Raw genomic sequence first — 23,764 nt, 5'->3', positions numbered from 1 at the left:
CACTTTTGTTGGCAAAACAGAACGAAAAAATAAAGATTCTTGGCATTCAGAGCTTCCTTGAGTGCTTAAAACTTTAATGGTTGAAACAATTAGAACATGCATTTTGTTGCCCCACCCCAGATGTAAAATTCAAGCAGCAGGCACAGAAACCTCTCAGTGATAAATTATAACCGTCTCTAAAATAGCTAGAGAAAGGCTTTTGCAGACTCAACCCGCAAAAGAGCTCTTCCAGGGCAAGCTGATTCCTCCTCTCTTAAAGCACTGCCCCCCCCCCAGCTCCCAGGAGCTGACAAGCTCCTCAGTCTCCCGATTTAGAAAGTGACCTTTACAGAGTATCAGAGTTAAATCCCATGTGGCTCCTCCCCAGAGCAAAAAATAAAATCCAATATTTTTACCTCAGGTCTGATCCGTTTCCCTGCCAATTTCTCCACTGACGACCTGCTAATGGAAGTTACAGATAGGTAGCCGTGTTGGTCTGCCATAGTCAAAACAAAATAAAAAAATTCCTTCCAGTAGCACCTTAAAGACCAACTAAGTTAGTTCTTGGTATGAGCTTTCGTGTGCATGCTCTGAAGAAGTGTGCATGCACACGAAAGCTCATACCAAGAACTAACTCAGTTGGTCTTTAAGGTGCTACTGGAAGGAATTTTTTTTTTATTTTGTTTCTGCTAGTGGAAGACATTCAACCGGCGTGCCATGTTCTTCCCCTGGCAGTCTGAAGCAACCCCTCCGGAGGCCGCGAATGCGACTCTCGGGTTGGACTGAGACACCACGTGCTGCCCCGACGCTTTATAACCTCGGCAGGCCCCTTAGCTCCGCCCACCCGCCCGCCCTCCCCCCGCGCGGTTGCCCTGGCGACCAAACAGCTCCCCGGAAGGCGGGGCGCGGCCAGCCAATGGCGCGTCGCGTTGCTATGGAGAGGGCGGGCGGGCCAATGGCGCGCCGGGGTGGGGTGGGGGCACGAGGCGCGGCCAATGCGCGGCGGCCTTCTTGTTGCCTGGCAGCGGGCGAGGGAAGGGCTGGCCTGGCCCGGGGCCCCTGGCGGCTGAGGCAGCTGAGGCGGCGGCGGCAGGTCGGTCGGCGGGAAGGAAGCCGCGGGGCGGGCCAGGGCCGCATGCAAATGAGGGTCGTGACGGGGAGCGCCGGGCTCGGGGCCCCGCCCCTTCGTGGGGGGAGGAGGAGGAGGAGGGGGAGCCCCCCCAGCTCGCCCCCCGCGAAGGCGCCGGAAAGGGCGGGCAGAGAGGTAGACTGCCCCGGGGCAGGGAGGCTCCGCTCTCGCCTGGGCTCCCCAGGACCTGCCCGCCCCGAGGAAGCTCCCTGCCTGCCGCCAGCCTCCTTGGGGCCCCCCCAGTTATGACGTCAAGGGGAGAGGGGTCCCCTTCCTCCCCCCCCCCCCGAGCTGCCAACTTTTCCCTTTCCTTGCGAGGAATCCTATTCGGAATAAGGGAATTTCCCTTTCAAAAGGGGGAAAGTTGACAGCTATGTCCCGCCCCCGCCGAGTTCTTCCCCGCCCCCTTCGCCGCCTGCCTCTGCTCTTCCTCGCGGGGGGGGGACGGCAAGAAAAGCTCCAAGCGGCGCTGCCTTTCCTCGCGGGAGACTTTCTCCATCCCGCCGATCCATCTCCGTTGCCCTTTTCTGACACTTTCCCAGCCCCGCAGTCTTCTGGACTGTGTGCATCGTGTTCGCTGTGTCCTTTGGGCCCCGTCGATTTGCTATACTGGGCTTGTGATACTGGCAGGTTTGTTTCCAGCCTCCTTCCTATTCCGGATGATCTTTTCTTTCACGTACAGATAGGTAGCCGTGTTGGTCTGCCATAGTCAAAACAAAATAAAAAAATTCCTTCCAGTAGCACCTTAAAGACCAACTAAGTTAGTTCTTAGGGACGCAGGTGGCGCTGTGGGTTAAAGCCTCAGCGCCTAGGGCTTGCCGATCGAAAGGTTGGCGGTTCGAATCCCTGCGGCGGGGTGCGCTCCCGCTGCTCGGTCCCAGCGCCTGCCAACCTAGCAGTTCGAAAGCACCTCCGGGTGCAAGTAGATAAATAGGGACCGCTTACCAGCGGGAAGGTAAACGGCGTTTCCGTGTGCGGCTCTGGCTCTGGCTCTGGCTCTGGCCAGAGCAGCGATGTCACGCTGGCCACGTGACCCGGATGTGTCTCCGGACAGCGCTGGCCCCTGGCCTCTTGAGTGGGATGGGCACACAACCCCAGAGTCTGTCAAGACTGGCCCGTACGGGCAGGGGTACCTTTACCTTTACCTAAGTTAGTTCTTGGTATGAGCTTTCGTGTGTATCTGAAGAAGTGTGCATGCACACGAAAGCTCATACCAAGAACTAACTTAGTTGGTCTTTAAGGTGCTACTGGAAGGAATTTTTTTATTTTGTTTTTTTTCCACAGTTGCTGTAAACCAGGCTGATGTTTTTTCATTTTGTTGTCCCTGGACAACTTAAGCCTGTTCCCTGATTAGCTGCTGCAAATTCTGGTGCTTTCAGTATATAAGCAGTTAAGGGGTTTTGCCCTGAGGTGCATCATAGAATCTTAGATTGTAGAGTTGCAAGGGACCCTGATGATCATCTAGTCCAACCCCCCTCAGTTTCATAGCTCCTTGCATTGAGCTGGATTTGCTGTTTTGTGGCCCATCTAGCCGGTGTCTAAACACCCTTCTGGAGCCCTGCAGCCTGCTTTGGTTTTCACCACCTTGAAAAGTTGTGTGCCAGCCACAAACTGTACTACCTCACTGCTCACTCATAACTCTGGGTAAAAAGCACAGTTCCCAGCTTGGATCCTGGGGGTAGAGAGACCTCACACTCTTCTTCCTTCTACTGCCACATAGTGCTGGCTGTGCCAGTTTCTGATCTCTGTGGCTGAGTGGAATGGCCTCTTGCAGGACAGGACCAGCCCTTCTCCATGGAGAGAGGCTCACAGTGGTGCTGGTGGCTGCTCAGGGCTCCTATTGCTGCTGCCTCTGCCCCCAACACTAGGTGCCTGGCAGACCCTGCTTCCCCGTGACATGTTGTCCCCGGGGTGCTGCCAGCCAAGCAGCCAGACCTGTGCCATTCCAGGGTCTCCTCCTCGGAAACACCAGCTGAGCCATCTGGCTGGGCAGCCTTCTTGTCTTCCTGTTGGCAGGCAGGGTGCCTCCTTGAGGTCCTTATTTCCTTCCTAAGCCAAGCCTGGTGCTCTCTGTCAGCGCTGGAGGGGGCCAGAGAGTAAGAGGAGCAGGTGGCCCTGATGGTGATGCTGGTGATGTTGATGGTTGTGGTGATGATGGCACAATGGGCCTCTTGCAAGAAGTCTCCCCATTGGCATGCCATTTTCATTCTGGCCCAGTCCTAGAGTGGGGAGGGAGAGGGGAAAGGGCGTGATGGAGGCTGCCCAGCCGCTCAAATAGTCCCCAACATCAAAGAGTCGGGCTTGTTTCCCTGGGTGATGTCCTGTATCTAGGTGTTGCTGGACAAAAAGGTTGCTTTGGTAAGCCTGCTCCCCACAGCAGGTAAATGACCAGGGGTATGTCTTTATGCTTTTGTATTCTGGATTGTGTAGTGGTCCCCACCCCTAGTTTTTTGGGGGAGTTGCAACACCTCCCTTGTTGTGCTTAGGAAGGCCTTCAAGGGAATTGTATTTTGCTTTTGCAGTACAGTGGTACCTCAGGTTAAGTACTTAATTCGTTCTGGAGGTCCGTTCTTAACCTGAAACTGTTCTTAACCTGAAGCACCACTTTAGCTAATGGGGCCTCCCGCTGCCACTGCACCGCCGGAGCACGATTTCTGTTCTCATCCTGAAGCAAAGTTCTTAACCCGAGGTACTATTTCTGGGTTAGTGGAGTCTGTAACCTGAAGCGTCTGTAACCTGAAGTGTAGGTAACCCGAGGTACCACTGTACTTGGAGTGTGCCAGAAAAACATCTCAGGGTAGTGGGAGAAGAAGGAAAGAGAAGAGAAGATGGTTTGTGATTGGCAAGGCCAGAAATGGACCCTTGGGATTTTTCCCTTAGGCTGTGGGCTTCTTCTCCTAGCAGCCTTCTTCTACTAGTAGGATAAGGAAACTGGATTCATTCTGCAGCAAAGAGGAATTGTGCATACCAAATACAGCTCTTCCCTTCTGCCCTGTAGGAAATCCTCAGAACCACCTGTTGCAAAGAGGAGAATGAGCCCCCTCTGCTGCCGGCGAGGTTACGATGGAGGTGCGCTGCGGTGGCCTCTTGTTCAGCTCCAAGTTTGACTCGGGGAACTTGGCTCATGTGGAGAAGGTGGAGCACCTGGAGGGCGATGGGGACGGTGCTGGGAATGGCGGCAGCGGCGGCAGCAGCAGCAGCACCTCTGCTACCTCGATGGTGTTTGGCACCTCCCTCCCCATTGCTGACTACGAGTTCAATGTGTGGACCAAGCCGGATTGCGGAGACACAGAATACGAGAATGCAAACAGGTAAAGGAGGTAGCAGCCCTCTGTGAGGTCTTGCTAGGCACCAGGCATGGGGCTGTCAGGTAAGGCCTTTCTCACCCAGGTCTTTACGCCAGCACTTGTCTCACCTCCCCTGGAAGGGCTGAAACCTCTCGGGCTGTCGCTTCCAAAGTCTTCCTCCAAATGGAAGATAACATTGCCTGTGGCATTAGGCAGCCGCTGCCCCCATGGCAAAGCTGTGGGTTTCTTTAAGAAATGCTGCTCCTTCTGTTGCCCCTTGCTAAGGCATGCCTCACCCTGGCTCTCTGCTTGCCTGATGCTGCAAAGGTCTTGTGGCTGCCTCCTTCCCGTGTGAGGCATGGCAGCTTGTCCCCTGGGCCAGGCTTTGCAAAGGGCACCCAGGGTGGAGTGTTGGGAGGTTGCATAGCAAATGAGACATCTGGATTCCTTGTCCACCTGTCCTCTCAGGTCAGAGGTGGAGAGGGCCTTGGGCTGCTGTGGGGGGGCAGGACCCCTGCCAGACCCTTCCCTGACTACTCCCGATTGCCTTCACTTCCCAGATCCTGGTTTTACTTTAGTGTGAGGGGCGGAGCCCCAGGCAAGCTGATCAAGATCCACATTGTGAACATGAACAAGCAGACCAAGCTGTACTCGCAGGGGATGGCCCCCTTGGTCAAGACGGTGCCCATCAGGCCTCGCTGGGAGCGCATCCGCGAGCGGCCCGCCTTCGAGGTATCTCTTGGACAAGACCCTTGGGGAAGTTTGTTGGACTGGTGGGTGCACGTCTTCTGAAAGCAGTGTGTCACGGGGAAGGGCTTGGCATTCCCTTGTGGGGAGGACGTGAATCTCTGTGAGACGAGACCAGCTTTGGGCTGCAAATGGCTGGAGTAGGAGAGGAGCAAGGAGGTTTCCAGGCTCCAGTCAGTGGAGTTCTGACATTTTGGCTACTCTGCCTGAAGTCTCCTTCCATCGTCCTTCCAAGGGACCAGAAAGTCGTTTCCTTGCCTGCTTCCCCCTTGCCAAGAGTCGACTGCCTGCTTGGTTTGATTTCAGGCTGTTCTGCTCAGTCACATAGATGTGCTTGTGTTTATTTGTGAGAAAAAGCATGCGAGCTGCCCAGAAAGATGAGCTGCACTCCAGATTATGTATGCCAGGCTTCCCTTTGGCTCCCTACTGTCGTGCCAGGGAGCAATGGCATGACCCTGAGGCTGGCACTGAGGGCAGCCCTTGGCCTACACCGTCCTCCTAACAAGAGTCCCGGATTTTAGCCAGGATCATTCCCCTCTCTGCCTCCTCTTGCTCTGGCCCCTTGAACGGGCTCTGAGCAGCGAGATGACCCTCTCCCCGCAACAGGCTTGTGTTATGACCCTGCCACAAAAGTGTAGGGCAGAATGCTGAAGGTCAGGAGACCTGGCAGGTGGGCTGTGAGCATGGTGTCCATTGCCAGGTATCTGATTCAGGTTGTGGCAGAGAGCAAAGACTCTTCAGCCTGGCTCTGAACCATAGCAGGCTGCGTGTGTTGATTGATGTCTGTTGTGCTTCAGCCACAAGGATTATGCCTGGGCAATGGCCACTCAGTGCCCATTTTGCCTCTTCCTTTTCCCCGTACAGATGGTGGAGACCCAGTTTGTCCTCTCTTTTGTGCACCGCTTCCTGGACTGCCGAGGAGCCACCACCTTCTTTGCCTTCTGCTACCCCTTCTCATACACAGAGTGCCAGGAAATGTTGGCACAGCTGGATGCCCACTTTGCAGAGTGCAGGCACCTCTCTGCTAGCAGGTGAGCCTGGCCTCTGACACATGGCTGCCATCCTCCTCTCTGCCCCCTAACCCCCTCCTGCTTGGTCACTCCACACCGGCTCCTGCGAAGTTGGCCAAACTCCTTTGGTGGGGAAGAGTTGGGGTGCTGCCAGGGAGGTTATTGGGGTGCCCTGAGATAGGTCCTTGGTTGGATTGTGGTTCTCTCCCAGGGTTCTGTGTCATGGCAAAGATCCTAGTGGGGACTTTCTGTCTCCCTTTTGGTGCAGACTCTGGCACCGCCTGGAACACTTGGCTCCTTTCCCACCTGTGCTTGTTTGCGGTTTCTTGGTAACTGTCCCCAGGAGCTCCCTTTGGCCCTTTACCTCCTAGCTCCCTGCCCCACCCCCCGCTCCTGAAAGCGCTCAGGGGACAGAGCAGCTTTTGCACAAACGCCACCTTATTTCTGATGGTTTCTGCTGTGTTGCCTTTCCCCCAGCTGGCTGTTGTTTGAAGATGTGTTTTCTTGTATGTGTTTAGTTGTTCTATGTTGTTCAGGATGCTTTCTTTATTGAGAGAAGGGGGCTCTGAATGCTTTCCACAAGTGGAGCCTGCAGGAGCCCTTCTGGGCTGAGGCTGGGCAGGGCTCTTCTCAGGCAGCTGCTGTCCTTTGGCCTCTGCTGCCACCTCCTGCCTTGGCAGCACTTGCGGGCAGAAGAATAGCCCTCCTGGGAAAGGGCCTCTCCAGTCTAGTAATGGCCAGCCAGAGCCTCCTTGGCAGCCTGGATGCAGGGCATGAATGGAACAGCCATTGCTGGGTGGTGTGAGGGACACGGCTGCTTCCGAGCAGTGCAGATTTCTCCCTTAGTTATCTGAGCTCACTCCATGACCTGGTCAAGTGCAAAGGAGTATTCCTTAGGCAAAATGAGCATTGCATGAAGGAAGGTCTGCTCAGCCTGATTTCAGACTGTTCTGCTGGGGGCCTGCTAGCTGCCTGCCCTTGTATATCTGCAGTGGCCACTGCTAGCCTAGCGGCAAGGACAGAAGCCAGAGTGACAGCTGCAGGGCCCTGTCTAGACAGACTGGCTGGTGAGGCCAGGGGCTCTGCCCCTTTGCCAGCCTGCAGCCTGTCAGCCTTGGGCATTTGCACTTCCTATGTTGCTCTCCAAGATACCTGGCATGGGGGACCCAAGGGCAAGGCTGGTCTGATGGGAAGAGGATCCCCATCCCACTGTTCCCGCTTTCTCACCTGAGGTTACCTTGGTCAGGGTGGGGAGGAAGAGGCTCCTTTGGTCTGCTGTTGTGGAGTCAGAACCAGTGAAAGGGGTGGGTTAGGGGGTCAGGAGAAGGCGGGAAGACCCTCCCTTCCCATCTGAACTCATGTCCAACATTATAGCACAGTCAGTCGGAAGGCAGGTGCGGACTCTCGGAAGGCGGAGGGGAAGCCGCGCCCCACCGCCCACAGAGCGAGGAAATGCCCTAAAGGAGGACGTGCAAAGGGGAGGAAGGAGGCCCCGCTTCGGGGGACACCGTAAGTGCTTGCTTTGGTTCCCTCTCAAGGTCCAGGTGGCCCCACTGACGGGGGAGGGGAGCCCCAGTCAGGCTGCCTTGAGGTCCCTTCTGGACAAGAGCCTGGCTTTGAAGGGAGGGAGGAGAAGAGGACAGAAAGCCCCTCTGACCACCTGTCTGGCCACAGGGGTGCGGGAAGGAGCACAAGGGAGGATCAGGCAACGAAGATCATGGGTGGGGAAAGAAGAGGCTTCCTTGCATGCTGTGGGAAAGAAACTTTGAGCAAAGAGAGAGACCTTAGAATCAAATCTTCCTTCTGGCCTTGCGGGGCCTTGCTGGCTGGGAGACAAGCTGTCTGCTCTGCTCTGCTCTCTCCCTGCAGCTCCCTGGACTCCATCTACTACCACCGGGAGCTGCTCTGCTACTCCCTGGACAAGCTGCGCGTGGACCTGCTCACCATCAGCTCCTTCCACGGCCTGCGGGAGGAGAGGGAGGCCCGCCTGGAGAAGCTCTTCCCAGACAAGCACACCCCCCGGCCCCACAGCTTCGTGGGCAAGAGGGTGAGTTGGCTGCTGTGCCCCCCCCCGTTGGGCAGGACGCCCCGCCATTGCTGGTGCCCACGTGGGGAGCATGGGGCTTGGGCAGCGTGGCCTCCCCCTGTTTCTGGACAACTCTGGACACAAGGAGAAGCCCTTTTGGCCCACATTGCCTCAGGCAGGCACCTCAAGGCCGCCATCCTTCCTGGTTTGCCTCTTGACCCACATTGCCTCTATGCCTGCGCTTTTCTCTGCAGCTGCTACCCCAGTTTCACCAACCCATCCTTTCCGATTTCTGCCTCCTTCCTGCTCTGTGTTGGCTCATCGTGCCTCAGCGTATCCCATTTCAGTTTCTGCCTCTGGCTCCTAGGTCTTTGTTCCTTCCTTGTTTCCCCTCTGTCTTCCTGACATGCGCTTCCTTCTCCTGCCATCCTCTTGCCTTCCTCCTGATCTGTGCCATCCCCAGCTCTGCTCTTCTTAAACAGAGCATAGAAAACCCCTTTTGAAGCTGCCTCTCCCAAGTTCGGATCTGCCAGCCTCCCGCTTTTTCTTTCCTTCTGCTTCTCTTCCCCTTTCCTTTGGGTGAGGCTGCAGGCAGGAGTGAGCTTCTAACTGATGCCTGGGGATAACTAGTTCCAAAGTGGTGGGGAAATAAATGACCACACAAGCAGATGGGTGGGCAGGAGGCCTGTTGTGGTAGCTTTGAGAGGAGCAAGAGTCCTTGCGGAGACCCCGGAAGATGTCCAGTTTGGGAAAGGAGCAGATCATCCTCCCCCCCTCTCTCTCTTTGTGCCCCCACTGCCCCAGCAGGTGTTCTTCCTAAGCAGCAGGGTGCACCCGGGAGAGACACCCTCCAGCTTCGTCTTCAACGGCTTCCTGGAGTTCATCCTCCGTGAAGAGGACCCTCGGGCCCAGATGCTGCGCCGCATGTTTGTCTTCAAGCTCATCCCCATGCTGAACCCGGACGGAGTGGTGCGGGGCCATTACCGGTGAGTAAAGCCAGCATATACACAGAGGGGTGGCCAGCCCCAGCTCAAGTCCCAGGCTGGTGGGACAGATCCCTCTACGAAGCCTCTGTCGCTGCAGACTCATGCTAGGTGAAGGCTGGGCGAAGGCAACTGGCCAGTTCAGTTGGCCTGGAGAGAGACATTCCTTTGGGGGGGGGGGGTTCCTCTCCCACCCCCAACCCATCTCAAGGGAGCTTTGGCCCAGAGGTGGTGGCTGGTGCTTGTCTCTTCCTGCCTAAGACACCCAAGCGACAGTACCCAGGAGGAAGGCGTCTTTGCCCAGCGTGGCTGACCCCTCTGGCTCCTTCTCTTCCCCACAGGACAGATTCTCGCGGCGTGAACCTCAACCGCCAGTATCTGAACCCTGACGTTGATCTGCACCCGGCCGTCTACGGGGCCAAGGCCGTCATGCTGTATCACCACGTCCACAACCGTGTTCAGCCGGGCTCGCCTGACTGGCGGGCCTGCGTCCCTCCCCTCGGCACCAAGGCTGCCAACCAGCGCTCCACCCGCAACTGCCCTCCCAGCGAGGAGGCCCCTCTCTCTGAGCTGGAGAAGGCCAACAACCTTCGCAACTGTCCCAGGGATGCTGGCGTCCCCTCGCCTCAGGACCACGAGCCCTCAGAGGCGCCAGGGAGCAAGGACCAGGATGTCTGGATCCTCTCGGAAGACCCGCCTCCCGCGCTCTGTGAGGAGAAAGCCGAGGTCCGCTCTCCTCCCGCCCCGGAAGCCATCCCACCGCAGCAGAGTGGCCTGGCCTACTATGTCGACCTGCATGGGCATGCCTCCAAGAGAGGCTGCTTCATGTACGGGAACAACATCTTCGAAGAGGCTCACCAGGTGAGGAGGAAGAGGAGAGGAGCCAGAGGTCCGTGAGCCAACAGTGGGCAAGAAGGGAATGGGGGGGGGGGAACGGGACCCACAGTCCCAGGCTTGAGGTCATTGAAGATCCCCCTTCCAAGTCCAGCCAAGGCTCTAGTGCCTACTGCTGCTGTGCTTTTTTCTCTGATTTCTAGGCGCAATCAGGGAGGGCCATTGCAGACTTCCTCCCCTTCCTGGGTGTCTCCATTTGGTCGGCTGAGCCTCAGCCTTTTCCTCTCCTGCTTTCTATCATTTGCTGCCTGGGATCCCAACTCCATCAGCTGCATTGCACATGCTCCCTTCTGTGCATGCCCAGCCAGCTGTTGTGTTGGCCTTGTGGCAGGAGGTTGAGCTGGGCTGGAGAGGGGCAGCTGTCTGCTGGGGGTGGCTGTTGAGTAGCACTGGGGACTCTGCTGGTGTCAGTTTCACTGGGTGAGCTCAGCTCGCTATGCCTGAGCGTAGGTGAGAAACGGCAGCCGCAACCTCTCTGGTTGATCTTGCAGGTTGAAAACATGCTCTTCCCCAAGCTCATCGCCATGAACTCTGCTCACTTTGATTTCACGGGCTGCAACTTCTCCGAGAAGAACATGTACGCCAAGGACAAGCGGGACGGGCAGTCAAAGGAGGGCAGCGGGCGCGTGGCCATCTACAAGGCCTTGGGTATCATTCACAGGTGAGCAGAGGACACAGCCTTACCGACAGACCAGCCCCTTACCAGTATGCCTTCTGCTCCGCACCTGCCTTCAGACAGCTTCAGAATATGAAAGATTCTGCCTCCATAAAGAGAGACCCCTTCTAGATCAGCTCAGAGCTGATTTGGACCATGGAATAAATGCAGTCGGGAGCATCAGTCCTCTCCTCCTTTGAGAGCCGCTCATTAGAGGATCCTGGCAGAATAGGCAGCCGGGGAGAGTTGGGTGGCTAAAGTAGTTTTGCGTCCATAGTGGCAGTGCTGGCTGAGGGCAGGAGTGGTGGATGAGGCCCAGTTCATTGTGGATCGGAGTAGAGTGTGTTGGTTAGGGTGGTTATAGTCTGATCTGTCTTTCTGGTCTGGGGGCACTCCTCCTCTTTCTCCTCCTCCTTGGTCAAAAGTTAGCCCTCTTCCCCTCCACCGTTAAAGCCTGATACTTGGTGGATCCTAAACACTGCCAGGTGGAAATGTCTTTTATCCTACCTGGCTGCTTCTTGGTGTGGGATCAGTTTTTAAAAGTGGGGGGAGCCCGTGGTGAGCATGTCAGTGGAGCTGGGTGTCCACAGGAACACGTTTTATTGATAATTCACAAGAACTGAACTGCTGTCTTTTAAACTGTGTGTGTTTTTGTAACAAGTGTAGAGACGTTTGCAGGAGGCAACCTATAACCCTCTGTTCCTTCTAGCTACACGCTGGAGTGCAATTACAACACGGGACGGTCTGTCAACGCAGTTCCAGCCGCTTGTCACGATAACGGGCGGGCAACCCCCCCTCCTCTGCCAGCATTCCCCTCCAAATACACAGTGGAGCTCTTTGAGCAGGTATCAGCCTTCCCCCCCCCCCTTTATTTGTGCGGGTGTCAGTGGGTGCCTAATTCCAGAGACTTGCCCCTGAGCCAGATGGGGCCTCCTTGAGTGGTTTTGGACAGGCTAAAGAAGGCTGCCTTGGCCACTGCAGCAGCAGTAACAGCAGTAAGTCTTCCTCTCTTAGCTGTGTTGCCTGTGAGAGCCGTGAATTTGCCTGAGGCCTCACAGTGCTCAGGGCTTCCCGGTGTCTCTCTCCCTGTGCCCAGGTGGGAAGGGCCTTGGCCATCGCAGCGCTGGACATGGCCGAATGCAACCCTTGGCCCCGGATCGTCCTTTCCGAACACAGCTGCCTTAGCAACCTCCGTGCCTGGATGATGAAGCATGTGCGCAGCATGAGGGGCGTGGCCGGCTGCTCCCGGAGGAAGGGGGCCAAGACTCCTCCCAAGGGGACCAAGTACGGAAGCTGGGGAGAGGCCGGTGGGGTGACGCCAGGGCTCCCAGGGTCCCTTCCGACAGGCCTTCCTGCACTAGTCAGGACCTTGGCTTATGTCCCACAAGCCCCCGGGGCCCTGCTGCTCTTCTGCACCTGCTGCCGCCAAAGCCTCTTCCTCCTGGTCCCATCGAAGGCTCAGGAGGAGGAGGAGGACCAGAGCTGACCTTTTGCCAAGCAGGCAGTTGAGCAGGCGGAAGCCCCTCTCCCCAGAGGATTATCATAGAATCATGGAATTGTAGGGTTGGAAGGGACCCCAAGGGCCATCTAGTCCAACCCCCTGCAGTGCAGGAATTACTGCTAAATCTCATTTTTGGGTGGCCCACTCAGTCACCTTCAGGTTGCAAGGCTTGAAACAGCAGTTTTCAAAAGGGACGGGGATGTCTTAGCATGGAAGGGGTAGGCTTGTTCTGAAGCACAGCATTGGATCCCAGTCAGATTTTGCAGAAAGAAACCTCCTTTTCCCTAGCCTTGGTTCCCCGTGGTTGGCTTCAGCAGGGGTCAAAGAGGGCCCATTTTACTCTTTTGGAACCAGCATGGGATAAATGCCCCCAACCACAGTGACACTGGCAATATGCAACTGCGCGGATTTAAATATTGGAGGGGGAAGGGAGAGAATGTGCATTTGTGCCCATTGCCCACATACTTTTTTTCCAGCAGGATAGAGGGACTGAGAGGTTGGGCTAAAGGGTAGATCTTGAGGAGGGATGGTGTTATGTTGCAAGAAAGAGTAAATGGTAGAGGCCTGGGATGGGGCGGGGGGGGGGGGGAGCGGAATCCATTGAGTAATGAAGCCTGGTGCGTCAGAGGCTGCCTCTTCCTGGGCCACCTCGCAGGGCAAGCGCGCTGGGTTTCTGCCCCTGCGGTGACGCCCTCCCTTTGGCCTTCCCTCCCAGTGGGGTCTCTGCCTCCAGCTCCGATAACTCCCTCTGCCGGGGCCGCAGCTTCAGCAACGGGAGCAGCAGCAACCAGCAGGCGGCGTCCCCGCAGGTCAAGACCTCGCCCAGCTTCACCTTCAGCTGCTCCCACCCCGATGGCCCCCTGGGCATGGACCAGGGCCCCCCGAAAGGTGCCTCGAGGGTGCTGGCGCTCGTGCGAGGTAAGCTCTGCGGAGGATCCGTGCTGGGCGCAATCCGGAGGATCTGGGAGTGGCTGCGCTGGCAGAAGTGACAGCCTTGCAAGAACCTCGCCTTTTCTCTTTCTGTCTCTCTCCCTCCCTCTTTCTCGTGAAATAAAAGTGTTCCACAATAGATCCCAGTCATCCTGTGAGAGCTGGCCCCCAGTCAACCCGAGCCCCCCGCCCTGCTCTCTGAACAGAGGGGAACCCCAGGCTTCAGGGGACCTGTGGGGGTCTTATGTAGAGCGCTGGGCAGAGGCCTGTGCTGCTGCTGCTGCTGCTGCTGCTGGTGGCGCTACTCCTGAGGAAGCGGCAGGTGAGCTGGTCCTGCAGGGAAGGAGGGGGCTCTCCAGCAGCAGGGCGCCTGCTAGGGAGGGGGGGCGTCTCTCCCAGGCTAGCCCCCGTGTGGCAGTGGGCCACGTTCCTCTCCCACGCTTCCTGCAAGAAGCTCAGGGTCCTTGGGCTCCCTGCCATTGCACCGCTGCCAGCCCCACCTGCACCAACGCCCCCTTGCCGTCCCGGCTACTGCTGCATTGTGGCACTGCAGATGCCACGGCAGGTGAGGGTGCAGCTGCCAGCAGCAGTGTGGGGGCAATGGCAGGGGCAGGGAGGGGGGCAGTGGGGTTGAGCATTTTGCCCACAAAAACATCCTGGGCCACCCCTGGCCTTTGGGATCCTTTGTAGCCCTGCGAGGCAGATTAAGCCAAGAGTACCGTATTTTTCGCTCTATAACACGCACCCGACCATAACACGCACGTAGTTTTTAGAGGAGGAAAATCCGTAGGCATGTCACCCATAGGCATTCACTCCATAACACGCACAGACATTTTCCCTTACTTTTTAGGAGGAAAAAAGTGAGTGTTATGGTGCAAAAAATACGGTAATTTGATTGAGGCTGCCCAGTGAGCTGCTTTGTGCCCAGGCAAAGATGAGATCCTGAGCCTCTCTCTGCCAAGGGCCAATCGTCCTCCATCACCAGCTCTGCTGCCTCCAAGGTGACCCAGCCAGCTTTCCCCATGGATTAGCTGCCTCCCTCCCTCCCACTGTCAAGGAGTTCAGCCTGGGGTCAGCTGGGCTGATGGAGCACCATCAGGCAAGTGCCACCTCGAGGAGAAGAAGATAATGGTCTGCTGAAAAAGGAGGAAGGACCTGGGCAAAGCAGAGGCAGGCAGCAGCCCTCCTGCAGAGATGCCCCTCACTCTTTCCTCCTCCTGCTGCTGAAGGAAGGGTAGAGATAGCCTGGAGAGAGAGAGAGAGAGAGAGAGAGAGAGAGAGAGAGAGAGAGAGAGAGAGAGATAGATAATAGGTATATATATTGCAGTCGCTGAATGCATTAAAGGATTGTGGGATTTGTGCCCCCACCCACCCCAAGGAAAGCTTCCGGTTTGGGAGTGTATCAGGAGGGGCAGGGCTCACCACCTTGTAGCTCTGCAGGTGCAGCAACCTGCTGCTGTTCCCTGCCTCCCCCACAAAATGGGCTTCTCCCTGGGCTGAGGTTGGAGGCCCTCAAAAGGCCACATCGCCCCAGCCGAGCCGCTGCCTCTCCCAACTGCTGCCCCCATTCTCGGTGGTGTGTGGTGCCCGACAGCCCTCCAGAACTGGCTGCCACTGTGCAGGCGCTTTGGGCTCCCTTGGCGCATCAGATAGGGGGCACAGATCTGCCCCCCTCCCCAAGTGAACGGAACAGCCGCGCTCTCAGGAACTGGCCTTTGTTGGAGACGAGAGAATGGATTTCCCCCACCCCCGGCTTCTTCTGGGCAAAATGTGTTCAAGCCCTGTGAAGAAGGGGAGGCGCATGATGGGGCCACCCCCGCTGCCCCCTCGCAGAACTTGGCTTTGCCTTGTCCTTTCTCCCTGCTCAGAGCCGCGCGTCCAGGAGAAGCGCCGTCACCAGCACCAGTCCTTGCTGCGAGCAGCAGTGAGCAACATCCAGGCGCCCCCACCTCTCTCTTCTTCCACCAGGACGGCCTCTCACCTCCAGCTGCCGACCGGCCTCAGCTCCTGCCCCCTCCCAGCCACCCTCAACATGACAGGTGCGTCTTCCTTCGTTCCACCTGCCCCCCACCCAGCTTGACTAAAGGCCGCCTTGGCAACACAAGTGTGAGCCCCTTGGCTGCTGGAGCAAGCCCGGGGCAGAGGCCGGCATACCACTCAAACACTGGCCTCTTCCTGCCCGTTCTCAGGTGCCGCCAATGCCAGAGTCAGGCGAGAGGGGGAAGCAGCAGAAGCAGGGAACTTCTTGCCTTCCTTTCTCCTACCAAAAGTCCCCAGTCAGTTGGGAGGTGGTGATAAAAGAAGTAGAGACCCACAGCGTATATTTCTGAACTTAATAGTTTCAGAGGTCTAGAAGCGAATTCTTACCAGACCGGGGACTGTTCTGATGGTGTTTCCTGCTTGGCAGGGGGTTGGACTCGATGGCCCTTGTGGTCTCTTCCAACTCTTCTATGATTCTATGATTCCCAGTTCCTGCTCTCCTTCCCAGCACAGCCCCTGACTCAGCTGTGTCCTGCGTGGGCAGCCGGAGGGAGCAGAGCTTAGCCCTTGGTGCCGCTTCCCTCCTTAGCTTGTTCCCCCTGGGGAAGAGAAGGAGAGGCAGGCAGGAGAGCTGCCTTCAAAGAGGCCTGCAGATGATGCATCTTCTCTGTTGCTCCTCCAGGGGGCAAGACTAGGATCTGCAGGGTCTTCCTGGGAAGCACATTTGAGCAGAGGGTCCCCACCAGAGTCGCAGCATCACGTTTTTAGTGATTTCTTGTTAAGTGTGCCCCCTGCTTTTCACCTCATCTGGGTCTCGTGCTGCTTTCAAAGTATTAAAATATATAATTTCTTCCGTGTCTCTTTCCAGTTGTAACCCTTTAAATATGACATGGTTTGACAGTAAGTAACAGATGGTTGAAGTTGCTTCTGCCTGGGACCCTATTAAGGATTCTGGCCAGAAATTTGCATTGCTGCCCAGGGGTGGTGGAACATGAGGACACAAAGTGACTGAGAAAACCCAGCCTTGCAACTGTATTCCGTGTTAGCATGTAAAACCCGAGCCTTTCATTTTTTTTTTTATCTTTTAAAAGGGGTGGCCAGTAGTGCAGTCAGATAATGTAAAACTTTGGTTTTAGAAGAGGGGGTTCTTCAGATAACGCCCTGCCCAAATGGCAGCAGGGGGAGGTGGCACATGCGACCCTCCAGATATTGTCAGATTCCAAGCTCTCCTCAGGCCGTGGCCTGGCATGATGGGAGCTGCAGTCTAGCATCCCTTGGAGGGCCACAGATTAGCCATACACACCAGTGTTTTCTATTCCCTTGCAAAGTGACCCAGGGCGAGCCTTTTCTCAGGCGGGGGCAAAGGAGCAGAGATGGAGGCTCTGGCGCAGTTTTGGCACTGGGGGTGGGAGCTGCTCAGAAAAAGCCAGCAGAAGATAGCAGTGGGGAGCCATTAGCAGCTCTCCTGCCCCTGCATTTGGGGGGTGGGGGTGGCGGCAGGTAGGCAAGCCGGCTGTTTGACCCACTTTTGTCACTGAGGCCTGGAATTGTTCCAAGTGGAGAAAGGGATGTGCCAGGCTCTCCTAAGACCAGCCTGCTGGATCAGGCCAGTGGTCCATCTAGTCCAGCATCCTGTTCTCACAGCGGCCAGCCTCTTAGCGGGGTCTTAGCCCAAGAGCCCTCTCCCCTCCTGTCGCTTCCAGCAAGTCGTGCTCAGAAGCATCGCTGCCTCTCTGGAGCTTGGCATTCAGCCGGAGTACTTTTGCTTTGGGCTTGGCTGATTACTTGGAAGATTGGCCGACCTATAACAAGGGGAGTTCTCCATAATTTCCAGGGCTTTGCTTGAGGGCACAACCAGTCCTAGAGCCTCATGGTACAGCCAGACCTCAGGTTGAAGTTGCTTCAGGTTGAGAGTTTTCGGCTTGCGCTCTGCGGCAACCCAGAAGTAACGGAACATGTTACTTCCGGGTTTCACCACTCGCGCATGGGCAGATAGTCAAAGTGACGTCACGCGCATGCACAGAAGCGGTGGATCACAACCCACGCCGGTTTTGTTTGCTTCAGGATGCAAATGGGGCTCTGGAACAGAGGTCCCACTGTATATGCAAGGACCAATATTCTCAGGGGATCACCCCATCCTCCCTGACGAACCTTGGAGCTTGTGTTGCTGCTTCCTGGAGGCTGGTTAGGCAGAGCACAGCAGAAACTGGTCCCTCCTGCCAAGAAGGGCTACCATGGCCTGGCTAGTGGCCTCTCTCTTGGTGCTGTGGGGCAGCACAACCCTTTGCCAGCCAGTCCTTGTAACCAGGAAACCTCTTACTGCCTCCAAGGATGTTCATCTCCCTCCCTCCCTCCCTCTCCCTCTCGTTGGTCATGCAGGGCCTGGCTGCAATGGACTGCAGGAGGCAGAGCACCCCAGTGAGGACCTGAAACCGCCTCCGCCTTGTGGCCTAGCCTTGCTGCAGGTAAAGGGGCAGTGGTTAAACAGGTGAGGGGGGGGGAGGGACTCAGCTCCTAGCTTGCAGCGGGACTGCGGGACTGCGGCCCTGAGCCAGAAGTCATGGGGGGCAGCAGTCCTCTTTTGCAACCAGAAATCAACAGGCGGCACGGGCCTTGATTTGCTCCCCCTCCTCCCCAAACTAAGGCTCCCCGTTGCCTGTGGCTGCTCCCCTGCCCCCTCACCCACTGCTCATGGCAACTCAAGCAAGCCAGCCAGCCTCCGACTTCTCTTTCTTTGGCAGAATATTTCAAGGCGGCTGAACAGCGAGCAGCTCTCAGAGACACCCAGGTAATGGCTGCAAGACAGCAGACAGTGGAAGCACCGGGGGCGGGGGGCGGAGAGTGCATTGACCCCCCTGCTGTGCTTGAGCTGGAACAGGCATGAGATCAGGCAAACAGAGCCTGCCTCGGCCCCCTGGAAGTTTATCCCTCCCCAGGCAGCGAGGCAGACATTCGGGCTGCTGCTCGCTCAACATTTCCCAATTCTCTTGCCTGAGTGACGTGGCTGCTGAGCCCCCTCCTAGCCTTGCCTTCTTCCCACAGGCTGGAAATACTGATGCCTCGGCCGAGCCGCATCCCCATCCGCAGGAGACCGGCTGGACAGTCCCAGCACCTGCTCAGGCTCAATGGCTGCAGTGATGACTCCTCCCCCAAGGTGTGGAAATATGCCCCCTCGCAGCTGCCAGCCCAGAGTTCCCTGCCAGGTAGGCTCCTCTGCTAAGTGCCCGGGGGGGGGGGGAGGAGATGCCCTGTGCCCAGGCCTGCTGGACTTCCAGAGATGGCACCTTAGGAGCCTTCAGCTCCCTCATTTCCTGGGTCAGACAGCAGCATAAGGCAAGCCTGCTGCTGGATCAGACCCTCTGGTCCAGCTGCCCGTTCTCACAGTGGAAACCAGATGCCTGTGGGAAGCCTCCAAGTTACAGAGCACAACGTCATTCTCCCTGCAAAGCACCTGGTATGTGAGGTTGGGTGCCTGGTTATTAACCACTGATGGCTTATCCTCCATGAATTCCTATACGCCCAACCAGTCACTGTCTTCTACAGGAGGGGACACCTGCAGAGATACTATTGCACCAGGAGGTCCAATCCATAGTGTCAGAATTGGGCCTTCACTGTAGCAGCATCTGCCCCTTGGAACTCCCTGTCATATAACAGGCACATTTTCTTCCTTTTTTAACACAAGCCTTTCAAGTGGAGGCTTTTACCCCAGCTGGTATCTGTTTCAGAACTGAGTGGATTTATATATGCATTGCTTTAAACTATTTTTCTGTGTGTATGGTGTTGTATACAAATGCAAGTGTTTTAGCTGTGTGTGTGTGTGTGTGTGTGTGTGTGTGCGCGCACACACACACACACACACACACAAATACAATTGTTCTGTTTGCTTTTACTGCATAGTAAACCACTTTGGGGTGCCTTTAGAGAAGGAACCCATAAATGAAATAATTTGTCTAGTAGCCTCCTTTGAAAGCCACCTGCAATATTGGTGAACATCACATTTTGTAGAAGTGAATTTAGTAGTTTGACTTACATCCTGTGGGGAAGTCCTTCCTCTTGTTCTCCTCAACCTGCTCTCCTGCAGTAGATTCATGGCATCCCACATTCGAAGGTTCTAGTATTAGGAGTCGGGGGGGGGCCACTTTCTCCACATTATCCATTATTCTCTAAGCCTCTAACACAGGTATAGGCAAACTCGGCCCTCCACATCATGGGTGGGCAAACTAAGGCCTGGGGGCCAGATCCGGCTCGATCACCTTCTAAATCTGGTCCGTGGATGGTCTGGGAATCAGCATGTTTTTACATGAGTAGAATGTGTCCTTTTATATAAAATGCATCTCTGGGTTATTTGTGGGGCATAGGAATTCATTCATATATATTTTTTTCAAAATATAGTGCGGCCCCCCACAAGGTCTGAGGGACAGTGGACCAGCCCCCTGCTGAAAAAGTTTTCTGACCCCTGCTCCAGATGTTTTGGGACTACAATTCCCATCATCCCTGACCACTGGTGCTGTTAACTAGGGATGGTGGGAGTTTGGAGGGCCGTGTTTGCCTATGCCTGCTCTAACATGTCCCTCCTTAGAATGGGGGCTGCAAGTTCCCAGAGCTGATGAGGCTTTTAACTTGTTCTGAACTTTCTATGGTATTACTGCATGGTTTTGTTTTATACTGTTGTAAATTGCTGCAGTATATTTGTGTGATACAGAGAGGTGTATATATATATATATATATATATATATATATATATATATATATATAATAAAGAAAGTGGTATCCAGCATCATCTAGTCTAAGCAGCCCCTACTGATTCAGGAGTGCCTCCCTGGCAGGCTGCCCCCCCCCCCGCCTATCGACCAGCTGCTTCCTGTTAGACTACCCTCCTGCGAAGCCTCCCTCCCATGTTTCCGCCTCTTCCCCTAGTGCAGTTGCTCCTGCTGCTGATGTTCTGCTCTCCTTGCAGAGTTTCCGCTGGAAATGCCGGAGCTGACAGCCACGGGCCAGAGGGAAGAGCCGCTTTTTCTGTGCAAATCCCCCAACGTCTTGCTGGACGAGGTATGGCTCCCCTGCAGCCGCTGCCCTCCCCTAGAGCCCCCGCCCTGTAGGCCGAAGAGGAAGAAGAAGCAGCTGAAGCGCATCCACCGCAGCGTAGGCAGTGGCCACCCTCCCCCTTGAAGCAGCGCGGGGGGCAGCCTCGCCCCGACGGTGACGCCGCTCGCCTCCCCCCCCTGAGCCAGATCTCTCTGTTGCAGCACATCCCGGGGCAAGCAGATCCCCCCCAGCTCACCTACCACAAGATCCTGTCTTTCTGCACAGAGGCCTGATCCGCCAGGGGGGCCGGAGCAGCTGCGGCCCACCCGTTCCAGCGCCTCCACAGCCGCCCCGCAGCAGCGCGCCAGCGACACACCGACGACACCGACGCCTCCCCCCGTGGTGCACCAGAGACCGCCTGAGACACCCTCCCCGCTGGCGGCGTCCGGCGAGCGCTCGCCCCGGCCTCCCCCCAGCCCTCCCCCCCGCCCCTGCCCCTTCAAGCCCAAGCTGCTCTTTGGGACTCGCCAGCCCATGGTCCTGGCTCTGAGCCGCCTCCCTGCCTACGAGGGGCCGCTCTCTCCCGGCGGCAGCCAGCTACACAAGGCGCCGCCCAGGGCCTAGCTCCCTGGCACCCACCTCCTCTGCCCTGCGGACCAGCTGGCCTGGGAAGGAGCCCCTGGGAAAGACCAGCCTCGCCCACCCCCCACCCACCCACCCACCAGGCCCTTTCCACAGCAGCTGTGTACATAGTTGGTTACTGGCTCGGAAGCTATTTTTGGACAGGAGATTTGTCTTGTGAACATGTTTCTATTAATAAATTTTGTTTGACAAAATGGAAAAAAACAAAAAACCGGCGGGCATCGTTGGCGGCGTCTGCAGGGGCCACGTGGACCCGGGTGGGGGGCGTCGGGTGGGGGGCGTCGCTCCAGCCATGGCTCCCTGCTTGTCGGCGGCGGCTCCTGAGAGGGGGAAGAGAAACGGGGAGAGGTGAGGCGGCTTCTCGAGCTCACCTCTGCAGAGGAGACACCTTTGCCTCTTTCTCCTGCAGAGATTCAAGGAGCAAGCCTGACTCCTTTGCGTTCCCAGCTTAGCTAGAAGTCAGAACTTCTTGCAGGGGCAACTGGAGGCCTGTGAGAAAGCAGCGAGCAGGATCCAAGCCCAGGAGCACTACCCCCCCCCCCCCGCCTCCAACAGCTGGTTCTCCCAAGCACGACTGCCTGCAAGAGTGGAGGCAGAGAACTGCCCGGGCAGCTCTAGACTTTGATCACCCTCTGGCTAGGAATTTGCCCCCCCCGCTCCCCCCCCCGCTGGTACCTGTCCTGGTGCTGCTCCTCCGGGGCGTCGTCACTCCTGCTTCTTGGGGTTGTTGACGGCCACGTAGTGGTAGAGGACGACCAGCAGGAAGAGCGAGACGCCCAGCATGTTGGCGAAGATGGCCAGCTGCACGTCCGTCACCATCCTGGGGGGGGGAGGGAGGGGGGGGAGAGGGAGGGTCAGGCAAGCCGGGGGGAGGGGAGGGGAGGGGGCGGCGGGCGGGCGGGGGCCCCCGAGTCTCCTCACCTGGCGGATCCCGATCCCTCCCTCGATCTCTCGCTCCGGCGCTGACGGAGACACGTCTGCCCAGCTCCAGCCGCGGCGCCTTGTGGGAAACGGGCCGGACGTCCGGCGACGCTCTATGCGGACAGGGGGCGCTCTAGCCCAGGCAGGACTTGGGACTACAATTCCCATCATTCCTAAGCACTGGTCCTGTTGGCAAAGGGATGGTGGGAGTTGTAGGCCCAAAAACATCCCATGCTCTCGCTCCGCCCTCCGCTCTGGCCCTCGGCTACTCTATGCTCCGCCTCTCTCTCTCTCTCTCTCGCGGCGGCGCCCCCTGCGGGCAGAGTCTGGCAGCGAAGGAGGCGCGGCTCTGGGGCGCCCCCTGGCGGAGGCGAGGGACGGGAACGGGGCTCCCCGCCGCGCGCCCTTCCCGGCCCCGAGTCGCCCTCCCTCTGGCAGCCCATCGCCTTCCTGCACGGGTGGCCCGCCCCGCGCATTCACACGTTACGCTCAGTCCGCGTGTCAGGCGTGCCAGGCGCTGCACGGGCTTGGAAGGAGAAGCACTCAAGGGAGAGCCCAGGGCCTCTTGCAAGGAATGGCTCCGGGCACCGGCCTTCTGCCCGCCGGGCTGCCGCTCCTCCCTCGCCTCCTCCTGCCCGCGGAGCCTGGGCTCTGCTCCTTCGCTCCCTGCTGGACCCCGGGATGCCCCCCTCCGCCTTCTTTGAGGTTTGGCAGGCAGGAGCTTCCGAGCCCCACATCAGAGGACACCCCCCGCCCCATCTGCTCTTGCTGGTCCTTCTGGCGGGGCTGACCCCGAATCCACCCTCGGCACCTCCCTGCATTGCGAGGGGTGGACTAGATGGCCTTTGGGATCCCTTCCAACTCTGTTCTTGTTGTTGAGTCATTTAGTGGTGAACGCCTCTTCGTGACCCCCTGGACCAGAGCACGCCAGGCCCTCCTCCCGCAGTTTGGTCAAACTCAGGCTGGTAACTTCGAGAACACTGTCCCACCATCTCGCCCTCTGTCATCCCCTTCTCCTTGTGCCCTCCATCTTTCCCAACATCAGGGTCTTTTCCAGGGAGTCTTCTCTTCTCATGAGGTGGCCAAATGATTGGAGCCTCAGCTTCAGGATCTGTCCTTCCAGTGAGCACTCAGGGCTGATTTCCTTCAGAATGGAGAGGTTTGATCTTCTTGCAGTCCATGGGACTCTCAAGAGTCTCCTCCAGCACCAAAATTCAAAAGCATCAATTCTTCGGCGATCAGCCTTCTTTATGGTCCAGCTCTCACTTCCATACATCACTGCTGGGAAAACCAGAGCTTGAACTATACGGACCTTCCAACTCTACATGTCTGTTATTCCAGGACCAGCAAGGGCAGCATTTTTTGCCCAAGAGGCGTGTGGGGGTCCCCAGCAGGGGGTGAGGAGAGGAGCCCCTCGGGGTCCCATGGGGTCTGTCTCCATCCTGCGCGTTTCCTCCAGACTAAACAGCTGCCAGGGCTGCAACCTTTGGCTGTCGGCTGGGCAGAGAAGGGCAATTGGTCCTGGTGGAGAGCTCCTCTCGCTCCTCTGAGGCAGCACTCAGTGGAGAAGCAGCCCAAAGCCACCCCATTGCCTGCTTGGTCACTCTGGAGACGCCAGTCCCCCCTTGCTAGGTCCAGCCAGCGGCCGCCAACCCTACAAGCAGCTCAGCCTCTCGGGGCACCCAGCCTGAGACCCGTCCTGTCCATGGAGTTGGGAGTTTTAAGGTGCCTAGTCTTGTTAACGGAGAAATCTGAGGGTTCCCTTGGACAAAAAGCAAGGACCCCAGCCAGGAATACCAGAGCAAAAGAGCAGCCAGGAGGCTTGGTCTTGATTGAAGACTGTCGCGACAGGACTCCCACCTGCCACCAGGTGGAACAAGGTGGAAGCCCCAAACAAAAGAGCCCCCAAACTTTTATTAGCTGCTAATCCCCATGTCACACATCCCCAAAAACATCACTCATACTTCATGAAAGGGGAGGTCTGGTGGCAGGAATCTGAGCATCCTGGACCCTGCCCCATGGTTCCCCTTGCCCTCCACCAAACACCCATCCAGT

At 57.1% G+C, this 23,764-nt stretch overlaps 2 protein-coding genes across 15 annotated transcripts; one reads left to right on the top strand and one right to left on the bottom strand.

Moving 5' to 3' along the window:
• The first annotated feature begins 984 nt into the window (after window positions 1-984).
• AGBL5 (AGBL carboxypeptidase 5) lies at window positions 985-20,891 on the top strand. Of its 14 annotated transcripts, none has more exons than XM_079971433.1 (19): window positions 985-1,072; window positions 4,107-4,419; window positions 4,956-5,127; window positions 6,007-6,173; window positions 7,527-7,661; window positions 8,022-8,199; window positions 8,986-9,164; window positions 9,503-10,022; window positions 10,547-10,716; window positions 11,420-11,555; window positions 11,807-11,994; window positions 12,927-13,129; window positions 13,269-13,463; window positions 15,010-15,180; window positions 17,501-17,586; window positions 17,863-17,909; window positions 18,164-18,324; window positions 20,039-20,170; window positions 20,368-20,889. In XM_079971433.1, the coding sequence occupies exons 2-19, from the start codon at window positions 4,172-4,174 to the stop codon at window positions 20,694-20,696; spliced, it is 3,417 nt and encodes a 1,138-aa protein (XP_079827559.1). In that variant the 5' UTR covers window positions 985-1,072; window positions 4,107-4,171; the 3' UTR covers window positions 20,697-20,889. The 14 variants fall into 14 exon arrangements, 13 of the variants coding, with proteins under 13 accessions (XP_079827559.1, XP_079827558.1, XP_079827560.1 ...); XM_079971432.1 differs by lacking the exon at window positions 985-1,072 and adding an exon at window positions 3,333-3,488; XM_079971434.1 differs by lacking the exon at window positions 985-1,072 and adding an exon at window positions 3,336-3,466.
• A 45-nt stretch (window positions 20,892-20,936) lies between these two features.
• OST4 (oligosaccharyltransferase complex subunit 4, non-catalytic) lies at window positions 20,937-21,843 on the bottom strand. Its single transcript, XM_079971440.1, has 3 exons — window positions 21,710-21,843; window positions 21,464-21,608; window positions 20,937-21,108 (listed from the first exon to the last, which is right to left on the bottom strand). The coding sequence occupies exon 2, from the start codon at window positions 21,605-21,607 to the stop codon at window positions 21,494-21,496; it is 114 nt and encodes a 37-aa protein (XP_079827566.1). The 5' UTR covers window position 21,608; window positions 21,710-21,843; the 3' UTR covers window positions 20,937-21,108; window positions 21,464-21,493.
• Between the last annotated feature and the right edge of the window lie 1,921 nt (window positions 21,844-23,764).

Source organism: Podarcis cretensis, assembly GCF_951804945.1.
Source record: "Podarcis cretensis genome assembly, chromosome: 3".
Taxonomy (NCBI): Eukaryota; Metazoa; Chordata; class Lepidosauria; order Squamata; family Lacertidae; genus Podarcis; species Podarcis cretensis.
This window is presented reverse-complemented; position numbering and strand designations above follow the sequence as displayed.